Here is a 22,717-nt window from a genome sequence, read left to right on the forward strand (position 1 = left end):
AAGGGGCTTTGTTGCAATTCAACAGCTTTAATGCAGAGTTGACAAAAATGCAAAATTTTTAAATGTTTTTTGTGTCTCCCATTATTCACTAACTACTGAAGTGGCTTCAAAAGGGGTTTCTTATATAGTATACACATTTAAAAAAGGTATTCCTGCAACTAAATTCGATTTATTATATATCTTGTCAAGTAGCTGATGTCGAATACTGTAGTAAGAACACACAGCTTTTGGAAAGTACCGTCAAACTCTTTTTAATGAAGACATCATTTACTTTGTAGTGTCTGTTACGTCTCCTTCTGTGTGTTATAATATTGTATGTATGTATAACCTTTAAAATTAAAAATTCCTCAATATTGATTCAAATAAAATCGCACAGCTGCTTCTCTTTTTGCGGTCAATGTTAGAACAATAAGGAGTTATTTGCTTAAAGTTTCTAGGCTAACATATTCCTATTTCAATTTCGATAGCTGCCAATAAAAAGCAACCTGTCGAAAAGCAAAATGGTTTCCTAAACATAAACTTATCTCATGCAGTTGCAGTGACTGGCAAATATTTCTTGTTGTGTTTGGTTCTTCGTTAACTGCTACAAAAATAATGTCTTCCTTTGCGGGTTGTTATCTGTTGGCGTTGGAATTCATTCTATTGTATATAAATTAAATTAAATGTTATTAATTAAATTTTATTTCTATTTACAGATATTTTTTAATTCGTCAAGTCTATTTCGAAATCCTCTCCGGTTAGCCTTCTCAATTCTGTCTTTACAAAAATTTGCTTAAACAAGATAGAACGCTACAGTCGAGCAAGCCCGACAGTAAAATAGCCTGTACTCTCCACAAAAAAGAAAAATTAAAAAAAAAAAAATTAAAAAAAAAAATTTAAAAAAAAATTTAAAAAAAATTAAATTATTAAAAAAAATGAATGAATGAATTAATTAATTAAATTAAATGAGAATACATGTTTATGTTCAGTTTTAACAGCATACATTTACATCACGTACCTATGCGTGTTTATATGCGTGTATGTATGCAGCACAAAGTTGAACCAAAGCAGCAACAACAACAACAGCTGCGGGCAGCGCTGCCGACAGAGGCAGCGCATGAGCAGCGATTTTACTTATGGCTATAACTTTCTACAGAATTGACCTATCATGATGAAATTTGGCATACGGACACATTAGTACTAACTGGATGTACCTACCAAAATTGATTTCAAAATTCCGAGAATTACGGAAGTTATAAGAAAAAACACGAATTGCGGGGGAGTGGGGGGGTGCATCGAAAAAAAACTCAAACTCGTACTTTCTCGGCCTTAGGAGAATATGGAAACCAAGTTTGGTTATTCTAGCTCTTATACTTTCTGAGATCCTTGCGTTCATACGGACAGACAGACGGACAGACGGACGGACGGACAAGGCTATATCGACTCGGCTTCTCATCCTGATCAATAATATATATACTTTGTGGGGTCTGCCACGCCTCCTTCTGTGTGTTACATACATGCGCACAAAACTAGTATAGCCTTTCACCCTTTGGGTACAGGCTATAAAAATATGGCGATTTCAACGAAACTTAATTAAAAAGGCAATCACTGGTTTTTAAAAAATATTTGTTTCAACCTTCAGTTTATTTGCCATGTTTTCGGTTATTGTTAAGCCCGAAGGCTGAATTTACTATCAATTTTCGCCTGTAGTTGCTTTTGAATATTTTGCAGGCAATATTGTCAATTTTATTTGCCACGCCAAAAAGTATGCAACAGTATTCGCGCAATTCCTTTAAATTAAATTCCCTCGTCAAATGTCCATTTCTGGTGCAATAAATACGAATTGTACAATGAATAGAAAAACGATTTAAGCGAAACATGCAAATATTTGGAATGCGCATGTGTGTATGAGAGTGTGAGTGTACAGTTAGAAAGGAAAAAGCAAAAAAACAACAATATGCCTGGGGAAAACTGCAAATGTCAATAAATACAAACTTTCATAATTTAATTGATTTTGCTGGCCTTGCAGAGCGCGTGCTCTTGCTTTAAAAATGTTGCCATTCCATGGAATGCTCTGCAATGCCTGCTCCTATCCCTTTTGTGTGCAAAATTTCCGTTGTGTTCGCTGCAACATTGACGACGTTTTCAACATTATAGTCCTTATAGTCGATGTTGTCGTCTCCAATTGATTGCAATTTGCGCATTTGTACTGTTGGGTATTTGCATTTGCATTTCCATTTGCCTTGCCTCGATGCCTTTTGTCGTTGTAGTTGTCGTCTCGTTAATCGGCCGTACGAGGCAGCAACTGGCTCAAGGACGAGCTCACGCACATTGCTCATACGCCACGTGGATCGTGCATATGTAGCTTAAAAGTTGATAAACTTCGCTTTACATTTTTGACACATTGAAGCCGGTCGGTTGGCCGCTTGGGCTCTTGGTTGCTTGGTCGCTTGGTCGCTTGGCAATAAAATCAAATGATGCGGGTATCGTAAAGCTGTGCAGCGTCGCGTTTTCCATGTCGTAAAAGTATACGCTGCATATACGTTATGTATTGTATTTTCATTTCGCTGTACAGCCGTGCAAATCCCTTAAAAAAGTAACAAACAACAAAAACAAAAAGCACATGCCTGTGTCTATGTGGCTCTGTCTGATGTCAGCTCTCTGCTTGGCTCTGACTGGCATTTGTGGTTTAAAGCGGCATAAATGTTTCTGAAAGGCGTCAGAAAAAAATTGTATATAAAAGGAATGCCAAGCGAATGTGAGTGGGCGGCATGATATGTCACTGGCCGTTTGTAGGTAAAGACCCATCGAAACGACGCTCATCTAATAAAAAATTGTGTGTGGCATAAATGGATATGCAAACAAAAAATATTTATGAACATTTGCTGGCGATATGCAGTCAATGGCCCATTGTTAGCGATAAGCCGAGAATAGTTTATAAACTTTTTTTTTTTTGGCAAATAGAAAATGGTGCAGAAGTTTCAACATGTTATGTAATATTGGTTGCTAATATGTTTGATAAAAGGATACTTTCAAAAGGTTGTGACAAAAATGAAACGCTTACTTGATTTAAAGTGATAAATGTTTAAATCAGTTCACAGATAAAGGATATAGTTACAAAAATGAAGTCTAACCAACTGGGTCAACAGTATCTCTGATATCAAATAACGAACGAAAAAAGTTAAAAACTGTATTTTACAAGAGAACAAACAGTTCATTTTATCAAATAAAAATAGTCAACATCTTCAATTTGTCTATAATTCAAAGACCAAGTTTTCTTTAATTAAGTAAATGTTTTCTTTTAAGTATAGGATATTTTTGGAACATAAGAATATTTTCTCCAGATTTGTTGTCGACTTTTTAGTGAGAAAGTAAACAAATAATAATTGCTGTTAGGATTATCTTACGCTTTAAAAGTTTTCTTTTCAAATATAACACGAAAATTACAAAAATTAAAAAACATTCAAGGCTCAATAACATAAAATATTAGTTTCACAGAAAAAGGTTTGTATATTTTCCAGCGTACTTGCTTACAAGTGCTTTCACCAGCTCGATAAAAAAAGTATATTTTAAAACGATGCTCATTACATTTAATTCTTTACCCCAAGAAACCACGAATTGCGTTTTCTCTATTATTATTACCTGTCAATTTTTGCTACCTTATCGTTCTTCTGTAGCGTAACGTGGCGGACTATTATTTAAGAGCACGCAATTTCCTGGGCATGTGTTAGTGACAGGAAATTCGGCCATTACTCAAATACCATTTTACTTTTTTTAAGGTCACGGTGCACAGCCCATATGGAAACTGCCAAATGACGCAATTTTGCGTTTTAAATGCGTCTGCCATTAGATTGCAGAAATAGCTTAGTTTGTGAAGTTTTTGTTGCTGAAAACTTTCTTCCTTTTAAAAGTGTGTTTTTTAATGCTACAGTGGCTCATGGAGAGGGTTGTTAAGAGCGCTAATTAATTTGTGGTTAGGCTGTCAATTATTTTTTCAAATTTAAGTTTGGTTTTACAAGTTTGTCCATCAATTAACTGAAGAATGCAAATGACTTAAATAATTGGTTGACATTTCCATTTAATTACATCTAATTTATGGAATTTTTGTAAAAACGATTTATTACAAAATGTAATTTTATGTGAATTATTTCAAATACGCATAAAATATGCACATAACAATAATAAAATTAGTGGCTGCGTGCATTATCCAAATAATTGCATGTGTAAAGTGCATTTTGTTTTTTCATGAATAACGTTGCTGGTCAAGCTGAGTTCTTTGATAATTGTTATATTTTTGAAAATAGCCCCGAACAATAATAACGTGTGGTTTATGAAAAGTACTCCTTAAGTCTGTTTTTTGGAATTTGATCAGAATATGACCTTCTAAGCAAAAAACAGCACATTTTAAATAATTTTGATTCATTTTAAAATAAACATCAATTACTTAATTCCATTTTAGATTTAACATGTTGCAGGGATGCCTACCTAAGTCAATGTGATCGAATATTATTGTCCTGATCCAAAAACTGATCTATATAGTTGCACAAATACTTGTGTATCGTATCCCCTTCAACGGCACGAGGAATGTACACATTTAAAAATTAATAAATAAATAATATCAAAATATCAATATAAATTAATTAATTTAATGTTAATTTACTTTTACTTATATGCACACTAAACTAATATTTTTTCTTGAAGCTCTTCGAAATTTAATTTACTATTACTATAAAAAAAATGTCATTTAGAATACGAATCGAAATTAATAATTTAATAAAGTGTAAGCTAATAATAATTTTTATATTTATTTATAAACAGCTTAATTAGTAATTAAAATTGCAGATAAGCTATGGAATAAGCTATAGCGACGAGGCCTTAAGCCTAACTTAAAAATAGTATGATTTATTGTAGTGGAATTGATTTTTTATACAAAAGTTGAAGATAATAAGAAGATATTGTGTGTGGAATTGTAATTGCTAAAATTTATGATTTAAATTTGATTTTTTAAGAAACATTATAAGTATTTTATAGTTGTCTTTAGATGGACAAAAAAGAGAAGTGGATGGGTCGAGGGATGGGAAATAAATCTGTCGGTAGATATTAAATTCTGGTTGGTTTTTGTGAAAAGATTAAGGAATTTTTGTAGAAAGTGGGATTTAATGAATCTAATGATGTCTAATGCTAATAAATAATTTAGCGCTTTATAAGAAATTCCTCAAAGTTGACGTCTGAGTGCAGAAAAGCAGGCTATATTTTTGGAAATTGCTTTGGCAAATGAAATGAAAACAAATGAAGCGCTGGTACAATTAATTAAAAACAAAGCATGCCAAAAACAACAAAAATTACACAATAATGGTACACAAGTTCAACAATAAAATAAGAGCAACAACAACAAGAACAACAACTTCCAGAACAACGAAGGCAGCAAATATTCGTCTGTTAATTATTTAAAGCTGCTGCACGCTTGTCGCTGCCTGTGTGGGTGCGAATGTGCGTGTGTGCGTGTGTGTTCGCGTATGTTGAACACATTTTCAATTAACAGAAAAACACTCACATGACACCCCAGAACGGAGCGCTAACACATACACGCACAGAACATATGTATACGAAAGGTTGATTTGTTTAATTAAATTACATTCATACACACACACACACACACACATACACGCTCACTCACTAAAGCCTTCAATCATTCACAGTTTTCCAATCACTCATTGGCTCATTCACGCGCACAAACAAAAGTCATTATGCAGTTGTGCAAACGCATATGTGTGTGTGTGTCTGTGTGTGTGTGTGTGTGTGTGTTAGTGCGTACGAGTATGTGTCAGCCATTGTGTACTATATTTAAGCACTTAGCTGGCGCTCTTGATTCAGAAAAGGAAATCTTATATTGGTTCGATCAAATGCAAATCATGCATTCATTGTATTTATGTATGTGTGCTTACAGCTGTCAGCTATTTGCCTTTCCCCATTAGAATTTACGCTGATTGAGTGCGCAATTGAAATGCTAATTAATGCTTGATATATAAGTCATACAAAAGCGTTTTGTTTTGTAATTGGTAAGGCGCATGCAAGATGAACGGCAATTCTTATTGTTAGTTCATTGTTATATTGCCATTGAAATCACAATAAAGAGGCCTAGAGCTATTGATGTACATATTTGATAATTGGCCATCATACACAGAAAAAAAATTGGGCAAGAATGTGGTTGAAAGTGACAAACAGTGACAGCTCGAAAATTGAATTTCAATTTAAGAACGTTTTTATTGCTTTATTATTATTTTATTATTGAATAATAGACGTCTCTGCTGACTTGCTGGCCGATTTACCGCACTTGCCACCAAAAGCAGCCCTTAGCTGTTTTTATTAAATGATTAGGCTTTGTTCCACTTACGTCTTGCCTAAATAACAAGGCATATTTCACTTTCAATCAGCAATAAGCTCCTCCTCTCTAGCAAGTAGAGGACTTCATCAAACTTTCACTGCACTTCAGCGGCTCGAGCACTTGACATGCATTTAGGTGGCGGCTGGGTTGAAAAAGAATGTTACTTAGGCACACGCTGTTCCGCCAATTGACACATTTTGGGGGTCTCTGACAAAGGGAAGTGAATCGAGTGGTGGGAGCAGTGCTCAAAAGACTTTGGAGATGCTTACATGATTTCTGCATTATTGAAAACTTAAGCAGCAGGCAATTAAAAATGACGGCAACACCAGAGAGAGAGAGAGAGACACAGAGACAGAGACAAAAGCGACGGCCACAACTTGCAACTTGCTCGTAAGCTGCAGCTGCAGCTGCCAACAAAGTGGGTTTTGTGCCGCCGGCTAAAAAGTGCGGATGGGCTTGCATGCAAGTTTTATGCAAATTGCATGTTAGACACTGTCTTGGTGCAAAAAAGATAAATTACTTTTAAATTGTGTGACAAGGCAGTTGTGTGGCAGTGAAATGTGTCTGTCCACATGATGATGACTTTCTGATTTGTTTTTGAATAAGTTTCGTGTGTATTTCTGCTCTTCAGGCACAACTTTTAATGGATCCGGCTCTGAAGCAATTGTGCAGCTAGATTTCTTTTTTCGTTTATTATTTGTTAATTGATATTGTATTTGCTGCAAAAAGTTTATTCACACTTGCAGCAAATCAGTAATACAGTTAAAAGAACAAGGCAACTAACTCACTAGCTATAACTACTCGTACTATGTACACTATACACGGCCAAAACAAACGGTAATAATAAAATTATGTGCCAGCTAGAACAGCAACAAACATTTGCAACTTATTAGCCGAATTGTGTGTGCCAAGGGCAGAATGCTGAGGCAAACAGTTTTGGGAAGCAGCCGCCGGAAGGATAGAAGACCACACATTTATTGCGCCGAAGTATAAATACCTTGCAAGCTGGAATACAAAGTACAAGAAAGTGACAAAAATGAGCTGAGATGAACAATTTCTGATATTTGAAATAGAACATTGAAATGGTCAGCAGTGTTATTTTTATAATTTTAAATTAAATGTAAGTGCGATTTCATTTCTATTTTATTCTTATTGGAGACTCTCTAATCCGGACCCTAGGTTTTTTTTTGTTACCTAGAAATCCGGGAACTTTGCTTTTTTGTTTTTTTTTTCTCTGTTATTTTTCTGCTTTAATCAATGATTATGTTCGGCGAACATTTAAAAAGAAAGGATTTCTTACATAAGCCAATAATTATTTGCAAATAAATGAATGATTTAATAAATGAAAATCTGTAGGTTCATTGGGTTTTTGCAATTATATATGATATCGTTCCTATAACTGTTTCACAATAGATATTTTTATTCAGCTAGATTGAATGAACAATTTGGTAATTTATTAAACACAAGCTTAAGCCTACAAGTACCTCGTTTAGTGCGGATCCCGTTCGTCGGCGCACAGTTAAATAAACTTAAATAAACTTTATCTGTGCTTACCAAATGGTATGTATACTTTATGAATCCACCCTCTGTATTTTATGTGCAATTATAGTGACATAGTATAACCATTTATCCTTTGCAGAGTATAAAAGCGCACAGGTTAGCAAATTTTGTTCACCACAAGAGCAGCAGCAGAGTCATTCACATATAGTAGTTGTAGCATAAATATCTGAATGGGTGTATGTATGTATGTGGGAAGGTAGGTGGATGGGTGTGGATTGTGTATGTGTTGGTTGGTTCGGTTAGGTGTAAGCACCTGCAGCTGCCATTTCAATTTTTTGTCCCTGTGCAACTATTTTCTATTCATTTATGCATTTTAGCAATAAAAATTTTGTTTTTTGCTTAACTAAGTGAAACGAAAAGGTTAAAAACAGCACAGTCACGGTGCCGGATATCACAACCAGGACATGGACCTAGACAACAGCAACAGAGACGCCAACTGCACTCAAAAAGGCTTTTATCTTGGGCGCTGTTGTTTGGCCAGCGTCTGAGTTCGGCCGGGGTCCGGGACAACGGGCCTTCCCATGCTTCCCTAGATAGCATTTCCTTTTGCCGCTTTTTGTGTTTGTTTGCAAACATTTTTTAAATTGTTTGCTGTAATTTGTTTCCGGCCAACGGCAACGGCCGCTGCGCCATTTTGCGGCCAGCATCGTATCCGCAGTATGCCGCCACAGTATTTGTAGCTTTTATACTATTGTTATTATTAAAAAATTATAATTTAAATGTTTGTCTATCTATGTTTCTGTAGCACGTTTGCCCCTTTTTCTGCGTGCTGCCGGCCAACAGATGCAAAACCATTTGGTTCAACGCACCCAACTCCAATTAGTTATGTAATGTCCCTTGCATGTCCCTTTGACATTTATTAGTTTGACTTTTTGCCGAATTTATGGTTCAGGAATAAAAATCTATGAAAATGTTTTGCAGCTGACACTAAAGCCACACAGTCACGTTTTTCAAGTTTCACAAAATAGGCCAACGAAAAATCAATTACGTTATGTTGGAACACGATAAAAACACTTTTCTTCTTCTGGGTGTTATGTGCTTTTTCAAAATAATTTTACATTTTGAAGAAGTCATTTAAAGCTCGATTTTTGCTAAGGGTTTTATATTTGCCGATGCATAGTGCTTTAGCACCATGTACTGGTAAAAGTTTTCTTTATTTTTACTTAAAGATTGTTTAAAATGGAAAGTAAATAAAATAATGAATGAAATTCTAGATCGGTGCGGGTCCCAACAGAATGAAATACCAAGTTTGGTTGCAGTTTTAAAACAACTTATAGATGGAAATAGCTTTATATGCTTCTCATTATACTGATAAGTAATATACAAGTATGCATATAAGTACTATGTGTCGGAGAATGAGGCGTAACTCATCGCAATAGTGCAGTGAAAAATTCAATATTAAATAGTCAGCTGCATATATACTGCCACAGTATATTCAGCCTTCTCCATCCTATGAACTACAAACGGAGCCACAATCGACGTCAACAAAGATGCTGTCTCTCTCTTCTTCGTCGCTTTGACAAAAGTAACGGAATAAAAATGTAACAGAAACAGAAACAGAAATTGGTAGGCCTGTCTACCTTATGGACGATAGAATAAAAATTACAAATTATGTCAATGATAGTTAAACTAATTTTAATTACTATGTAAACAATAATTAAGTTCAAATTAAAGTAAATACAATCATAATGCAATGGCAAATAGAAGTAAATAAAAAATGTACAATAATTTCGAATTGCATAATACTTTATTTGATATTCAAAACTCTACAAATTACTAACAAACTATATAAAATGTTGACCAATCATTTTAAAATCCAAGTTGAGAAATTTTCCAGAGAATAATTTATGACCATATAATAATTAAATCATAGCGCGGATGCTGAAAAACGTATTAAATAGCTCTGAATTATATACGAATTGTTAGCAATTGCCGCCTTGGCAAGACTGTTGCATCATTGTACAATAAAAGAAGTTGTTGAGTTGGAAACAAAGTTGCCCTGCCATTTGCATGGAATTCTTCGGGGGACCTACCCGATAAATTGAATCCGTCTGGCAGACTACCGAATATTTAGCATCACATTCATAATCATGATATATCATGCCGTCAGTGGTCAATTCGCAGGTAGATACGCACTGTTGTTCGGGCTTATCAGGTTGGCCTGGGGCCCATATCGGATATGGTATTGAAGTATTCAAAGGATGCACAAGGAATTCCTTTTTGTCAAGTTCGTTTATAGCCGTCCAAACGCCACTATACCAGCATTGTAGAGGAATTGCCAGCGTTTTCAGATAGTTCCTCACAAGCATCCTTTCCTGATCGTCGTTAAATACCAACATTTGAGAATCTTTTGATCGACATATGCGTTCGGCTTCTTGCCATGTGACCTACAAAAACACTTATTTATACAACATTTAAAATCTATAATCAGGACTTACCGCATTCTTTGACACATAATAGCACTTGCTGCCCAAAATTGCAAAGCCCATGGGGCAATACGCTACAGCAATACTCAACAAACTAAGGATACAGAGCGAACCCAAAAGAAGTGCCATTTCAGGAGAGTTTCCAGACTGGTCTGAATTGCTCGAATATTTGAGTTCCCTTTTATACGCAACATTTGAAATAAAAAGTATGAAATATATGCCAGAAATTAATTCCGACCAGTTGCTGTGTTATGCAAAATTGAAGATAAAGTCAATTTAGTGTAGAAAATAATAGTGCATTGTTTGGGGAACGATCTTGCATTAACAATCTAACTTATAAGTTAAGCAATCTCTTCATTTTCCTCTCCTGACGACCATTTCAAATGCAAATCACCAAAATATATTTAAAAATGTTAATTTCTCTATTTAGCATGGTTGCGCATAATCCATCATGTGCCGTCTGTCTGTCCGTCTGAATAAACGCCGCGAATTTCTGAGTCAAACCAGATAAGAACACAAAACTAGGTATGTAAAATTGTTGAACCCATAGCATTCATTTTTTTTAAATCGGTTATGATAAATATAACTGAGAATCTTTGAGTTTCAACATTAAAAAGTGGACTTTGAAATACTCGGTAGATGTGTGTAGAATAGTTAAAGAAATTTAAAAAAATGAAAAAAGTAACGAACTTTTAATATAAAACATATCTTTTGATCGATTATACCTTCTTTTCGTAAAGGGTGTATAGCTGCACATTTACAGAGAAATTGTGTCTTTGAGAGTGTTTGCGTGTATGTGCGTGTCTGGGCGTGTCTGTGTGCCTGTGTAAGCAGCAACAACAACAACAGCTGAGATTACATATATGGCTATAACAACCTCTCAAATTGACCTATTTTGATGAAACTTCAGATACTGGATTCATTTTCTGCGTTTAATTCAAAAACACACTTTAGGATTAAGATCTTATATTGTATATTAAAAAAATTAACCATTAATTTAGTTTTTATTTAATTTCTTTTTAATTACGCTGACAGAAAAGTTGAGTTGTAACATTCAAACATTTCATTTATCATTGGAAGTGTTTGAAACTTCATTACAATGGTCAATTTTTGTTTCAAAACATTATCTTTCTTACTGGACATGTATAAGAAGTAAATCGTAATTTTATTTATTTTAATTATTTAATAGCACTAAAGGTATAATGTTATTAAAAACATGTATTAGAATGTTTACAATAAATTTAAAAATCACTTATAATTCGATTTTAGCAAGTGGCTTTATATTTTGCGAGGCATGGTGCTTAAGAGGTTTACAATATGGGGGAGCTTGTTCAACTTCAACGCAGATTTCTGTCTCTTCTGCGGGTGCAGGATACTGACATACAGCTCTAAAATCGCTATTGCACCGATAATCATGATAGACTAAGGCTTTTGGCCTTAAGTGATAGCAACATGACACACACTTTTGAACGTCATGGTCAGGCTGTCCAGGTCCCCACATATCAAATGGAATTTGTTCGTTTGTGGGATACACAATAAACTTGCGGTTTTCTTTGAGGCAATTAATTGCTGTCCAAACTCCAGAACCCCAACAATCTAATGCAAGTCCTTCTCTTTTGAAAAATGCCAACAGAAGATCCTTTTCCTTTTCATTTTCTACCACCAACATCTGGGTTTTTTTCTCAGCGCAAAAGTCCCTGGCCGGAAGCCACTCCATCTTTAAGAATTGGAGGTAAGGAACTAAAAATTTCTAAATCAGTATAATAAGTACCTTCTTGTCGGATATAATGTAACATTTTGTGCCCACGAGCTTAAAGCCCTCCCGACAAGTTGCCAGAACACAACTCAACAGACTTATAGTACACAGAGATCTAACAGTAAGCATTACGGGCACTTGAGTGGGCAGTATTTACTGATCCCTGAGATATTTGAATACCCTTTTATAGCTGCTTAAGCTTAAGATGTGACTGCACATTTGCTTAAATTAATAATACGAATAATAAATTCACAGACGCGATCGTGTTATGCACGACATGAAATAGTTTTTTGAAATGTTTTCCTGCTCGCTATTTAAATAATAGACAGATAATATTTTCAGATACAGTTTATTTGGAATATTTAATCAGCTTGGTCGTCATTGGTTAGAAGCAACTTAAACTGCTCCGCACTAAGTTTATTACAAACTACATATGTATGTATATATACAAAAATTTGTTTTTATTTCTGTAATGCATCACCATATAAAGAGTTCATCCAAATTGACTCACTACATCATGTAGCTACCATGGAAATAATTGGTACAGAAAAGTTTATTTAACTGAAAAGGCTGTAGCGGTGAAAAGAAGGGTTTGAATGGTCGAGATAGCATGTCCATAAACCATTATTGACTTGGTACCAAAATAGTATGGTATTAGAAAGCTAATAAATATTAAGGTTACCTGAATAAGGTTACCCTGATCAAATTCCCTAATTACACAAATGAAGGTCTTTGGCTTTAATTTCATATATCAATATACCACATTAAATAATAATTTTTTAATATTGTTTTTTATTTTAGTTATTGTTGGACCCCCTTTGGTGGCTTAAATCAAAATTCTGTGTAAGAACACCAATTAGGAGCCCAATCAAAAGGTCAATTCTTATTTCAAAACACTATCGTACTTACTGGAAATATACACAAATTATATAATATTAAACATATGTTGTTATTTTATTTCAATTCTTCAATTTAATCAAGAAATTACTTAAAGTTCGATCTTAGCAAGTGGCTTTATGTTTTGCGAGGCATGGTGCTTAAGAGGTTTACAATATGGGGGAGCTTGTTCAACTTCAACGCAGATTTCTGTCTCTTCTGCGGGTGCAGGATACTGACATACAGCTCTATACTCGCCATAGCACCAATAATCATGATACACTAAGGCTTTTGGGTTAGCGTGATAACAACATGACACACACTTTTGAACGTCATGGTCAGGCTGTTCAGGTCCCCACATATCAAATGGAATTTGTTCGTTTGTGGGATACACAATAAACTTGCGATTTTCTTTGAGGCAATTAATTGCTGTCCAAACTCCAGAACCCCAGCAACCTAATTCAAGTCCTTCGCTTTTGAGAAATGTCAACAGAAGATCCCTTTCCTTTTCATTTTCTACCACCAACATCTGGGTTTTTTTCTCAGCGCAAAAGTCCCTGGCCGGAAGCCACTCCATCTTTAAGAATTGGGTAAGGTAAGCAACTACAATTTTTAAAATCAGTATATTAAGTACCTTCTTGTCGGATATAATGTAACATTTTGTGCCCACGCGCTTAAAGCCCTCCCGACAAGTTGCCAGAACACAACTCAACAGACTTATAGTACACAGAGATCTAACAGTAAGCATTACTGGCACTTGAGTGGGCAGTATTTACTGATCTGTTAGGTATTTGAATACCCTTTTATAGCTGCTATTTTAAGCTTAAGATGTGACTGCACATTTGCTTAAATCAATAATACGAAGCGATCGTGTTATGCAAGACATGAAATAGTTTTTTGAAGTATTTTCCAGCTCGCTATTTAAATAATAAACAGATAATATTTTCAGATACAGTACATTTCAAATATTTAATCAGTAACAGATCCAGCTTGGCCGTCATCGGTCAGAAACAACTTCAACTGCTCTGCACTACCAAAGACGTGTCGATTTGATGGCAATGTTGACAGATTAATAGAGCTGTCCTCATCCCAGTTTTTGTTTTCTGAATCTAAGGTTGCTATCACAGTTACGTCATAAGACCGATAATTATGCAGCCGGCTTGTTTTATCCATACTCAGAGTAAGTTTATTACAAATCACATATTTACCAGAATTTGTTTTTATTTCTGCAATGCATCACCATCTGTAGCTGTCATGGAAATATTTGGTACAGAAACGTTTATTTAACTGAAAAGGCTGTAGCGGTGAAAAGAAGGGTTTAAATGGTCGAGATAGCATGTCCATAAACCATTATTGACTTAGTCTCCAGTATATTGGAGAGCTATTAATAATAATAAAGTTACCTGAATAAGGTTACTCTGATCAAATTCCCTAATTACACAAATTAACGTAATTGGCTTTAATTTAATTTATCAATATTACACATTAAATAATAATATTACAATATTTTTTTAGTTATTGTTGGACCCCTTTTGATGGCTTAATCAAACTTCTGTATAAGAACACCACTTAGGAGGCCAATCGAAAGGTCAATTCTTATCTCAAAACACTATCGTACTTACTGGAAATATACACAAGTTATGTAATATTAAATATATGTTGTTATTTTATTTCAATTCTTCAATTTAATCAAGAAATTATTTAAAGTGCGATCTTAGCAAGTGGCTTTATATTTGGCGAATCATAGTACTTAAGAGGTTTACAATATGGGGGAGCTTGTTCAACTTCAACGCAAATTTCTACCTCTTCTGGGGGCTCAGGATACTGACATACAGCTCTAAAACGGGTACTATCGCAGTCCCAATCATGATACACTAACTTCGCTGGTTTGTAGTGATAACAAAGTGGCACACACTTTTGATACGAATTGTTGGGCTGATCAGGTCCCCACATATTAAATGGAATTTGTTCGTTTGTGGGATGCACAACAAAGTCGCGATCTTTTTTGAGGCAATTAATAGCTGTCCAAACACCTTTCCAATAGCAGCTTAATTCAATACCTTCGCTTTTGAAAAATGGCAGTAGAATTTCTCTTTCCGTTGCGCTTTCCACCACCAACATCTGGGCTTTCTTCTCAAGGCAAAATTCCGTGGCCATAATCCACTCCATCTGTAAGAATGCGGAGGTAAGTAACTAAAATATTACAATTTTTAAATATGTACTTCATTGTCGGATATAATGTAGCATTTGGTGCCCACGCGCTTAAAGCCTTCCCGACAAGTTGCCAGCACACAACTCAACAGACTTATAGTACACAGAGATCTAACAGTAAGCATTACGGGCACTAGAGTTGTCAGAATTTACTGATCCCTGAGATATTTGAATACCCTTTTATAGCTGCTGATTTGAAGCTTAAGATGTGACTGCACATTTGTTTAAATTAATAATACGAATAATAAATTCACAGACACGATCGTGTTATGCAAGACATGAAATAGTTTGCTAATTTTTTTTCTGCTCGCCATTTAAAATATAGTCAGATGAATTATATTTAAAATATTTAATCAGTAACAGACCCACTCTGGAAGCAACTTCAACTGCTCTGCACTAACAAGGCGTATTTGATGGCAATGTTAGCAGATTAATAGAGCTGTCCTCCTAAGAGTAAGTTTATTACAAACCACATTGTATATTTACCAATATTTTATATTTATAGCGGAGAGTAGGAGGATGTGCAGGGTATTTAATGGTGACTTGGCTTTCATTCTATAATTTTCCAATATAGACAATGAATAACGAAATAATGTAATTCAAGAACCTGTTGGTATTGGAGCTGCTAAAAATAGTATAGTATAGTATAGCACAAGTATTACTATTATTGAGAAGGTTACCTTGCACAATTTCCCCAATTACAAAAATCAATATTACACATTAAATATTAGTTTTATAATATTGTTTTCTTTTTAGTTGTTGTGGGACCCCTTTCGTGGCTTAAGTCAATCTTCTGCATAAGAAACCTCGATTCTTATTTCAAAACACTATCGTACTTACTGGAAATGTACACAAGTTCTGTAGTATTAAATATATGACGTAACTTTATTTAATCAAGTAATTATTTAAAGTTCGATCTAAGCAAGTGGTTTTACATTTAACGATGCATAGTGCTTTAGAGGATTACAATATGGGGCAGCTTGTTCAACTTCAACGCAAATTTCTATCTCTTCTGGGGGTGCGGGATACTGACATACAGCTCTATAACGGGTACTATCGCAGTCCCAATCCATATAATGTAATTGTTTATAGCTATAACAACATGGCACACACTTTTGATGCATTTTGTTAGGATATCCGACCAACCACATGTCGAAAGGGATTTTTTCGTTTGTGGGATGCACAACAAAGTTGCGATTTTCTTTGAGGCAATTAATTGCTGTCCAAGCACCTTTAAGAAAGCAGTTTATCTCTATATCTTCAGCTCTGAAAAATTTCAGCAGAAGTTCCCTTTCCATTTCATTTTCCACCACCAACATCTGGGCCTGTTTCTGAGCGCAAAAGACCGCGGCCTCACGCCACTCCATCTGTAAGATTTGGGAGGTAAGCCACTAAAAGATTTTAAATCAATATAATATGTACCGTATTGTAGGATATAATGTAGCATTTATTGCCCACGAGCTTAAAGCCCTCCCGACAAGTTGCCAGAACACAACTCAAGAGACTTATAATACACAGAGATCTAACAGTAAGCATTACTGGCACTTGAGTTGTCAGAATTTACTGATTCCTTAGATATTTGAATACCCTTTTATAGCTGCTTCTTTGAAGCTTAAGATGTGGCTGCACATTTAAGTTTAAGTCAATAATACGAATAATAAATTCTCAGACGCGACCGTGTTATGCAAGACATGAAATAGTTTGTTAGAACGACAGGCAGATGTAATGTTTTGTATAGGTAAGGAACAATTAACATCAGATCTGATCATCATTGATCGGAATCAATGGCAATATTGGTAGGCCTGTCACCCTTTCTCTTTTTACTGAATCGAAATGTGCAACGCATAGTCATAGGTACAGTGTATTTCAGAGTCGGGACATCCGCTTTGCTTTTCAAAGCAAAAATGCAATTTTGAGAAATCAAACGGGGATTTTATGCATTCAAAAGACGTGCTCCATTAAGTGGGGATTATGTAAGGACTTAGTGGCTTTTCATTTAGAAATGGGTATGGGCCATTTAAAATAAATTAAAATAAAATATAAGCACAAATGAATGCTATGTCACGAATTGGACTGTTCTTCTTTCGATAGTTTTGCAATATATCAAGGCGTTGAGAAAATAATGGAAAATGTATTTGAAATGCATTGGCACGTATAAAGGACGCGTAACTACATTGCTTGGTTTCCTTGGCATTACACACATCAGTGCACAAATTAGATAAATAAAATACTTAATGTTTTAACTGTAGATTAACGATATTTTTCAACCAGCAGAAAGAGCAGAAACTTAAAACGCTTGTGGAACTGAAACTGTGGAACATTTTGAATCAATTGTGAAGTTCGGAGCAAATATAAGGTTATTGTCTTATTCTATTCATCGCGTTATGATATTGATCTTCACAACGGATTAATATATAGGCACACATACTCGTATATATACGTAATCTAAGACAAGAGAATAGTTTGAATACTAAAACATTCAAATATTTGTCCGCCTGATCGTATAGATTAAAAATACTTAGACTATTATGGTTGACATTAATGTTTGCCAACACAAAATCTTTAAATTTGGCTAGCTTACCAGCTTACTTTTCTATTACTGAGAGCTAACTGTAAAGATGTGGACACACATGATTTAAATAGCAATACAAGTATAGCTGATTGAATTTATTGATTAGCATGCATTTTCTTCAATTTAACAATTTGAGCTCCCAATATATATATTTATTGAATAATTTTTAGAGGAGCTGGCCCCAAGGGTTATATTTATATAAAGGTGAACAGTAAGGATTCTTGTTCTTTTGCCTAACGCAAATTCTTCCCTTGGCTAGGAGCGGGGGTGCTTGACCTGGTGGAACTTCTGTTGGTGGCCAGTTTATTGGTGGTCCCTGTGTTGGTGGTCCCTGTGTTGGTGGGCCCTGTGTTGGTGGCCCCTGTGTTGGCGGTCCCTGTGTTGGTGGTCCCTGTGTTGGTGGACCCAGTCCCCCCCGCCATTGGCAGGCTGATGCGAACAGAGTATTACAGCTAAAGTCCTCTAATGTGATGCTTCTGCGTGCCTTCCTGCATACGGCTACACATTTATTTGTTGGTCCAGGTGGGCCTGCAGAGAGCTACAACATATTCATTTAGAAATAAACCAGAATAGTTTTGAAATATGTTATATATTTTGTTATTTAACTTTACCGTCCATATGCTATCAAGGGGGCAATTGCTTGGCCAGCTTATCGCATTCAGGTGAGTACTTAAATCATTAACTTCCTGTTGGTTCGCAAACGCTATGAGATCAGCATTATAGGAGGCACATCTGTTTTGGGCATTTCGCCAATCGAGCTGTTAAGAGTGGTTATAGCTTAGCTTTACAATCTTAAGCAGTCATTCCTATCTTGCCTTTAGCGTTTCAAAATACAAACACTTTCTGCCCACTGGAGTAAAGCCTTGAGGACAATTGGCCACAGCGAAGCTTAGGGAACATAACAGAGCCGCCAGATAGCTCCAAAGAGACGTCATTATGGTGCCAATAGACAATCTGAACTGCTTTCTCCAACATTCGCAGTAGAATTTATAGGCAAAGCTTCAAATAATACATTCAAGGTTATATAAAAAAATTAATTCCTGGCAGATGCTTTTGCATGCAAATTCTCAAATAAAAATGCATGCAAGTCAAAGGAGAGAATATTTAAAAAGGGAGTGAGTGGGTGTGGAAATTGAAAAACACAAACACTTTTTAGCCAAGAATATTTATTTATTTGTGTAAATATTTGTATCTATGCCAATTGTATATTATCTTTTTCTAAATCTGAATTGTAATTTGATTGCGAAATATGAACGTGCTTATCTCACATATTGCTACCTATTTTTAACTTTTAACTTTTCAATTCTAATATGGTTTTTTTTTTCAAATAATTTATTGTATGCCTTGCAGAAAATATGCGACACAAATAAAGGCAATTCAATATTTTGTTTACTTATTGAAAACTAATAAAAGCACAACAATACCAATAACTGAGTGAACTAAAAATAATTTGTCATCGTCACTTTATAGCGTCACTGGAACTGTCGTCTTCAGATAGCCATAGGTGTGATACGACACTGCAGACCCCACATGTGCGGCAAAAAATCCCAAAGTCACGTACTTAGCATGGCCCCTAAATTTGAAAGCCAACCTCAGCCAATGCGAGCATGAGCTACGTATTCACATTTAAGCTGAAAAATGTAAATAAATGAATTTATGCAATGTTTGTTTTGAAAGCCATATCAGAATATATCCAGGCTACGTTAATTAGAAAGGCACTCTTACCGCAGCTAATAGAAGAAGAAGAAGAGACAAACGCTTTTCTAAGTCACGTACAATGGAAATATGCGACAATAATTGCATACATTTTTGAAATTATATTCTATTCTTATTTAAAACTTGATGGGAATACATTCTGCCAATATCTCCACTTGACTTGGAATACTTGAGTTTATCATTTTCTACCTTGGCGTATTATGAAAAGCTGTTGCAGCCAGTTCCACATCTTACTATTTTGCTGTTTGCTTGAGCCCTGGTACGTTAATGTTCGGCCAGCCCTAACTTTAAGATGCATAATCGATTGTAGAGAGTTATCTAAAAGAAGTTGAGTTGTGAAGACAGAAGGAAAATTGACGCATGGATTTTTGTAAAACTTAAACGCTGAAAAAAAAAAATTAAGAATATATTATTTGTACCTTAAACCAAGAGTTTATTTCCCATTAGGGAAATCTGAGGTGTAATAATGGGGAGAACCACCCCATAACGCTACATACATAAGCCCTATAATTAAACCCATTTTTGTATACCATAAAATAGTTTACTATCAATATATTTCCTTTTTCTTAAATCAATGAATCAGTGTCTTGCTCAAACTTTATTCCTAGAAAGAAGAATAATGCAATATGTTTAAATTATTATTATTATTATCACATGTTAATATACTTATTATCGACGCTTGATTCATGCACCGAAAACTATTCTCTGATTCAAACCAGAAATGTTTGCTTAATGCCGTAACATTATAGTTACTGAGCTGCTAATTTGCTTATAAATAAAATTCATAATTTTGGCGAGTGTAGCTCTTCGGAGCATTCTAGACTATAGTCGTTTGGCGACATCGTGCCAAGTAACACGAACACCGGACCCATATGCAAATCAGCTACGGCCAGCTGTCTAGCGGACTGTAGACATGCAGAGGCACGTAGACATCAGCCGAGCACTGCATTTTGGCTGTGCACCTTGATGTGATCGGACGCGACGCAATACAACTGATTGTTGATACGCAGAATAAATATAAATATTCCGAAAATAGTGAATATATTCATCTTTTATTTCGTTGGTTATTGGTAACATTCATATTGAAGATATAAATAAAGTTGTGAGCTTGTGCCAGTCATGGATTACCGGCCCTTCCATTTGTTGATGCTGTGCAGCTTGTGCTTGCGAGGCACCAAAATGCAATCGACAATGAATAATAATGGGGAGTTCACACACAACGAACTGCAAATACTCAGTCAATTGGACGACGATGTGGATTTGCGTTATGTAAATTGGCCTCTGGTGATACCAATGCTGCTGCAACGCCAGCAGTTGCGCCTGTGCATGGCTATATATCGGTACGATATGTTGGTGGTAGAGAACACGCCCTGTGAGACGCTGCTGGCTAGCGTGATGGCTGACTGCGACATTGGAAATATCGAGGATATTAGCTTGACTGTACGGGATGCCTTTGGCAGCATGCTCTTCGATACGATGCAAAAGTGTCGCCCCGGCTTGGAGATCTTTGGTGTGCGTTGTCGACGGCGCGCCTAAAGTCTGAGAATTTAGTCTTTAAAGGAATACCTTTTGTTATTTTTTTTAAATGTTTGCTCTATTTACCAAATACTACTGCTGGACTCCCTTGTCATTTAAATGTGTCAATAAAAATCAGAATGAAAGTAAGGCAACTAACTATTCGCTGCTACGAGCTGGCTATGTGGGTGAAGGCTGTCAGTGTGCATTTGGCTCAACACGAGTCCTTGCTGAATTATGACAAATGACGATTATAATTTGTAAAATGTTCCTTACATATAGACAGCATCAAAGCGTAAAGCAAAAGCAGAGCTCAGTCAAGTAACTAAACCACCAAGCAACGCCCATAACAAGACCCCGACGTGTTCAGTTTGTGGGCACATTGTGGGCTGGCCAATGTGGTTGTTGGTCTATGGCCTACTTTTCCTCTTGTTGTTGCAATTAGCAGAGACAGTAAGATCGGGGATAAACGAGGAGACGCAGATGCGGGGGCAAGCAAAACATAAGCGCTGTGGGCAGCAGCGGCACCACCACAACCACCTCCAGCAGAAAAACTGATGGCTTGATTTTTCCATTAAACACTCAAATGGAAAATTGCACAGAGCGCACACACACACACACACTTCAATGGATATACAACAGAGCCATTTGTTGTTTCTGTTTTTTCTGCCTCCGCTCTTGTTGTTTTCCCAGGCAATTATCGTCTAACGTGCTGCATTTAGCTAAAATGAAGCACACCATCTGCCATTGTATGCAATGATTTTCTTGGCAGCGACCAATTTCCTCCATAAACTGTAGCATAGTTTGTGGCTGAGCCCGAAATGCGCTCCAATCACACATACATACATACATACATATGTCTATATCCGAAATTTTTGAGAATCAAAAGGAAAGTGTAAATGCTATTACAGTGGATGCAGGAAGTAGTTAGATGAGCCAAGCCATGCAAACAATGTGATTTTGCCGTCGATTTAAACTACGATGCAATCAAATTATAGATTTATTGATAGTTAATGAAATTAAAAGAGACAGACAAGAGCCAAACTCCAAACACTCTTTAGAAAACACTGGTATTTTCAAACTAACTAACTCTACTTTATATCTGTTATAAGTGTTTCTTAGTTTGCTGAAACTTGTTGAAAATTGAAATTGTTTACTGATTTAATTACTTTAAGCAGATTTGGAAATATTAATATCACAAAAAAAAATAATTTAAAAATAGTCTTAGTCTTAGCCCGTTATCGAAATGGTTTTAAGTTACAGTTGTATTGAATCACACAACATTTTTCAAAAAAGTGGACAGCAAGAGTAGATGAACAAAAAGGTACATAATTGATTGAGTTATGATTAAAAGATTGAATTATAAATAGGTTTTCTACATCGCTACAGCTATAAAATATGAGTTAAATATTGTGGTTATTATAGACACTAAGAAACTGGTGAATAGTATAAATACGAATTCAATCAAACGAGAATAAATGAGTAGCAGAAAGAAATGAGATTGATTATTATATATTGTTGAAATGTTAAAACATCATTATCAGAGGGGGAGACCTGCAATGAGTATGATTTTAAATAAAAAACAAATCTGTCGTGTTAGTGCCTAGAAAAAACACTCATAATAGCTTAAGTATTCCAACAACTATTCCTGCATATACGTTAAAATTCCAAAAACGAGCACACAAACAACAGACACAATAGTTCGCATAACTAAATAAAAA

General features: G+C 35.5%; 5 protein-coding genes and 1 long non-coding RNA gene across 6 annotated transcripts; 1 reads left to right on the plus strand and 5 right to left on the minus strand.

Moving 5' to 3' along the window:
* Window positions 1-9,652: 9,652 nt before the first annotated feature.
* LOC115631854 (lithostathine-1-like) lies at window positions 9,653-10,495 on the minus strand. Its single transcript, XM_030528700.1, has 2 exons — window positions 10,363-10,495; window positions 9,653-10,311 (listed from the first exon to the last, which is right to left on the minus strand). Exons 1-2 carry the CDS (start codon window positions 10,477-10,479, stop codon window positions 9,847-9,849), a joined length of 582 nt encoding a protein of 193 aa, XP_030384560.1. The 5' UTR covers window positions 10,480-10,495; the 3' UTR covers window positions 9,653-9,846.
* Window positions 10,496-13,036: 2,541 nt separating this feature from the next.
* LOC115631909 (C-type lectin domain family 4 member A-like) lies at window positions 13,037-13,738 on the minus strand. Its single transcript, XM_030528760.1, has 2 exons — window positions 13,617-13,738; window positions 13,037-13,559 (listed from the first exon to the last, which is right to left on the minus strand). Exons 1-2 carry the CDS (start codon window positions 13,728-13,730, stop codon window positions 13,095-13,097), a joined length of 579 nt encoding a protein of 192 aa, XP_030384620.1. The 5' UTR covers window positions 13,731-13,738; the 3' UTR covers window positions 13,037-13,094.
* Window positions 13,739-14,635: 897 nt separating this feature from the next.
* LOC115631900 (C-type lectin domain family 6 member A-like) lies at window positions 14,636-15,326 on the minus strand. The gene is made up of 2 exons (XM_030528749.1): window positions 15,205-15,326; window positions 14,636-15,151 (listed from the first exon to the last, which is right to left on the minus strand). Exons 1-2 carry the CDS (start codon window positions 15,316-15,318, stop codon window positions 14,684-14,686), a joined length of 582 nt encoding a protein of 193 aa, XP_030384609.1. The 5' UTR covers window positions 15,319-15,326; the 3' UTR covers window positions 14,636-14,683.
* A 778-nt stretch (window positions 15,327-16,104) lies between these two features.
* Window positions 16,105-16,723, minus strand: LOC115631903. Its single transcript, XR_003996245.1, has 2 exons — window positions 16,616-16,723; window positions 16,105-16,560 (listed from the first exon to the last, which is right to left on the minus strand). It is a non-coding gene; the product is annotated as an uncharacterized LOC115631903 (long non-coding RNA).
* A 1,104-nt stretch (window positions 16,724-17,827) lies between these two features.
* On the minus strand, window positions 17,828-18,700 carry LOC115631321. Its single transcript, XM_030528040.1, has 3 exons — window positions 18,581-18,700; window positions 18,377-18,523; window positions 17,828-18,303 (listed from the first exon to the last, which is right to left on the minus strand). Exons 1-3 carry the CDS (start codon window positions 18,698-18,700, stop codon window positions 17,932-17,934), a joined length of 639 nt encoding a protein of 212 aa, XP_030383900.1. The 3' UTR covers window positions 17,828-17,931.
* A 1,960-nt stretch (window positions 18,701-20,660) lies between these two features.
* Window positions 20,661-21,095, plus strand: LOC115631322. The gene has a single exon (XM_030528041.1). It carries the CDS (start codon window positions 20,661-20,663, stop codon window positions 21,015-21,017), a length of 357 nt encoding a protein of 118 aa, XP_030383901.1. The 3' UTR covers window positions 21,018-21,095.
* Window positions 21,096-22,717: the final 1,622 nt, after the last annotated feature.

Source organism: Scaptodrosophila lebanonensis, unplaced genomic scaffold (assembly GCF_003285725.1).
Source record: "Scaptodrosophila lebanonensis strain 11010-0011.00,11010-0021.00 unplaced genomic scaffold, SlebRS2 tig00001412-arrow-pilon, whole genome shotgun sequence".
Taxonomy (NCBI): domain Eukaryota; kingdom Metazoa; phylum Arthropoda; class Insecta; order Diptera; family Drosophilidae; genus Scaptodrosophila; species Scaptodrosophila lebanonensis.

What these genes read in the sequence shown, in the direction of transcription:
- LOC115631854 (XM_030528700.1), bottom strand. Translation starts at nt 10,479, where the DNA reads ATGGCACTTCTTTTGGGTTCGCTCTGTATCCTTAGTTTGTTGAGTATT. An exon ending in ATTATGTGTCAAAGAATGCG is followed by an intron (nt 10,312 to 10,362) that starts GTAAGTCCTGAT and finishes GTGTTTTTGTAG; the next exon opens with GTCACATGGCAAGAAGCCGA.
- LOC115631909 (XM_030528760.1), bottom strand. Translation starts at nt 13,730, where the DNA reads ATGCTTACTGTTAGATCTCTGTGTACTATAAGTCTGTTGAGTTGTGTT. An exon ending in ACATTATATCCGACAAGAAG is followed by an intron (nt 13,560 to 13,616) that starts GTACTTAATATA and finishes CAATTCTTAAAG; the next exon opens with ATGGAGTGGCTTCCGGCCAG.
- LOC115631900 (XM_030528749.1), bottom strand. Translation starts at nt 15,318, where the DNA reads ATGCTTACTGTTAGATCTCTGTGTACTATAAGTCTGTTGAGTTGTGTG. An exon ending in ACATTATATCCGACAATGAA is followed by an intron (nt 15,152 to 15,204) that starts GTACATATTTAA and finishes GCATTCTTACAG; the next exon opens with ATGGAGTGGATTATGGCCAC.
- LOC115631321 (XM_030528040.1), bottom strand. Translation starts at nt 18,700, where the DNA reads ATGACGTCTCTTTGGAGCTATCTGGCGGCTCTGTTATGTTCCCTAAGC. An exon ending in TGTATTTTGAAACGCTAAAG is followed by an intron (nt 18,524 to 18,580) that starts GCAAGATAGGAA and finishes CACTCTTAACAG; the next exon opens with CTCGATTGGCGAAATGCCCA. An exon ending in CCCTTGATAGCATATGGACG is followed by an intron (nt 18,304 to 18,376) that starts GTAAAGTTAAAT and finishes AATATGTTGTAG; the next exon opens with CTCTCTGCAGGCCCACCTGG.
- LOC115631322 (XM_030528041.1), top strand. Translation starts at nt 20,661, where the DNA reads ATGCAATCGACAATGAATAATAATGGGGAGTTCACACACAACGAACTG.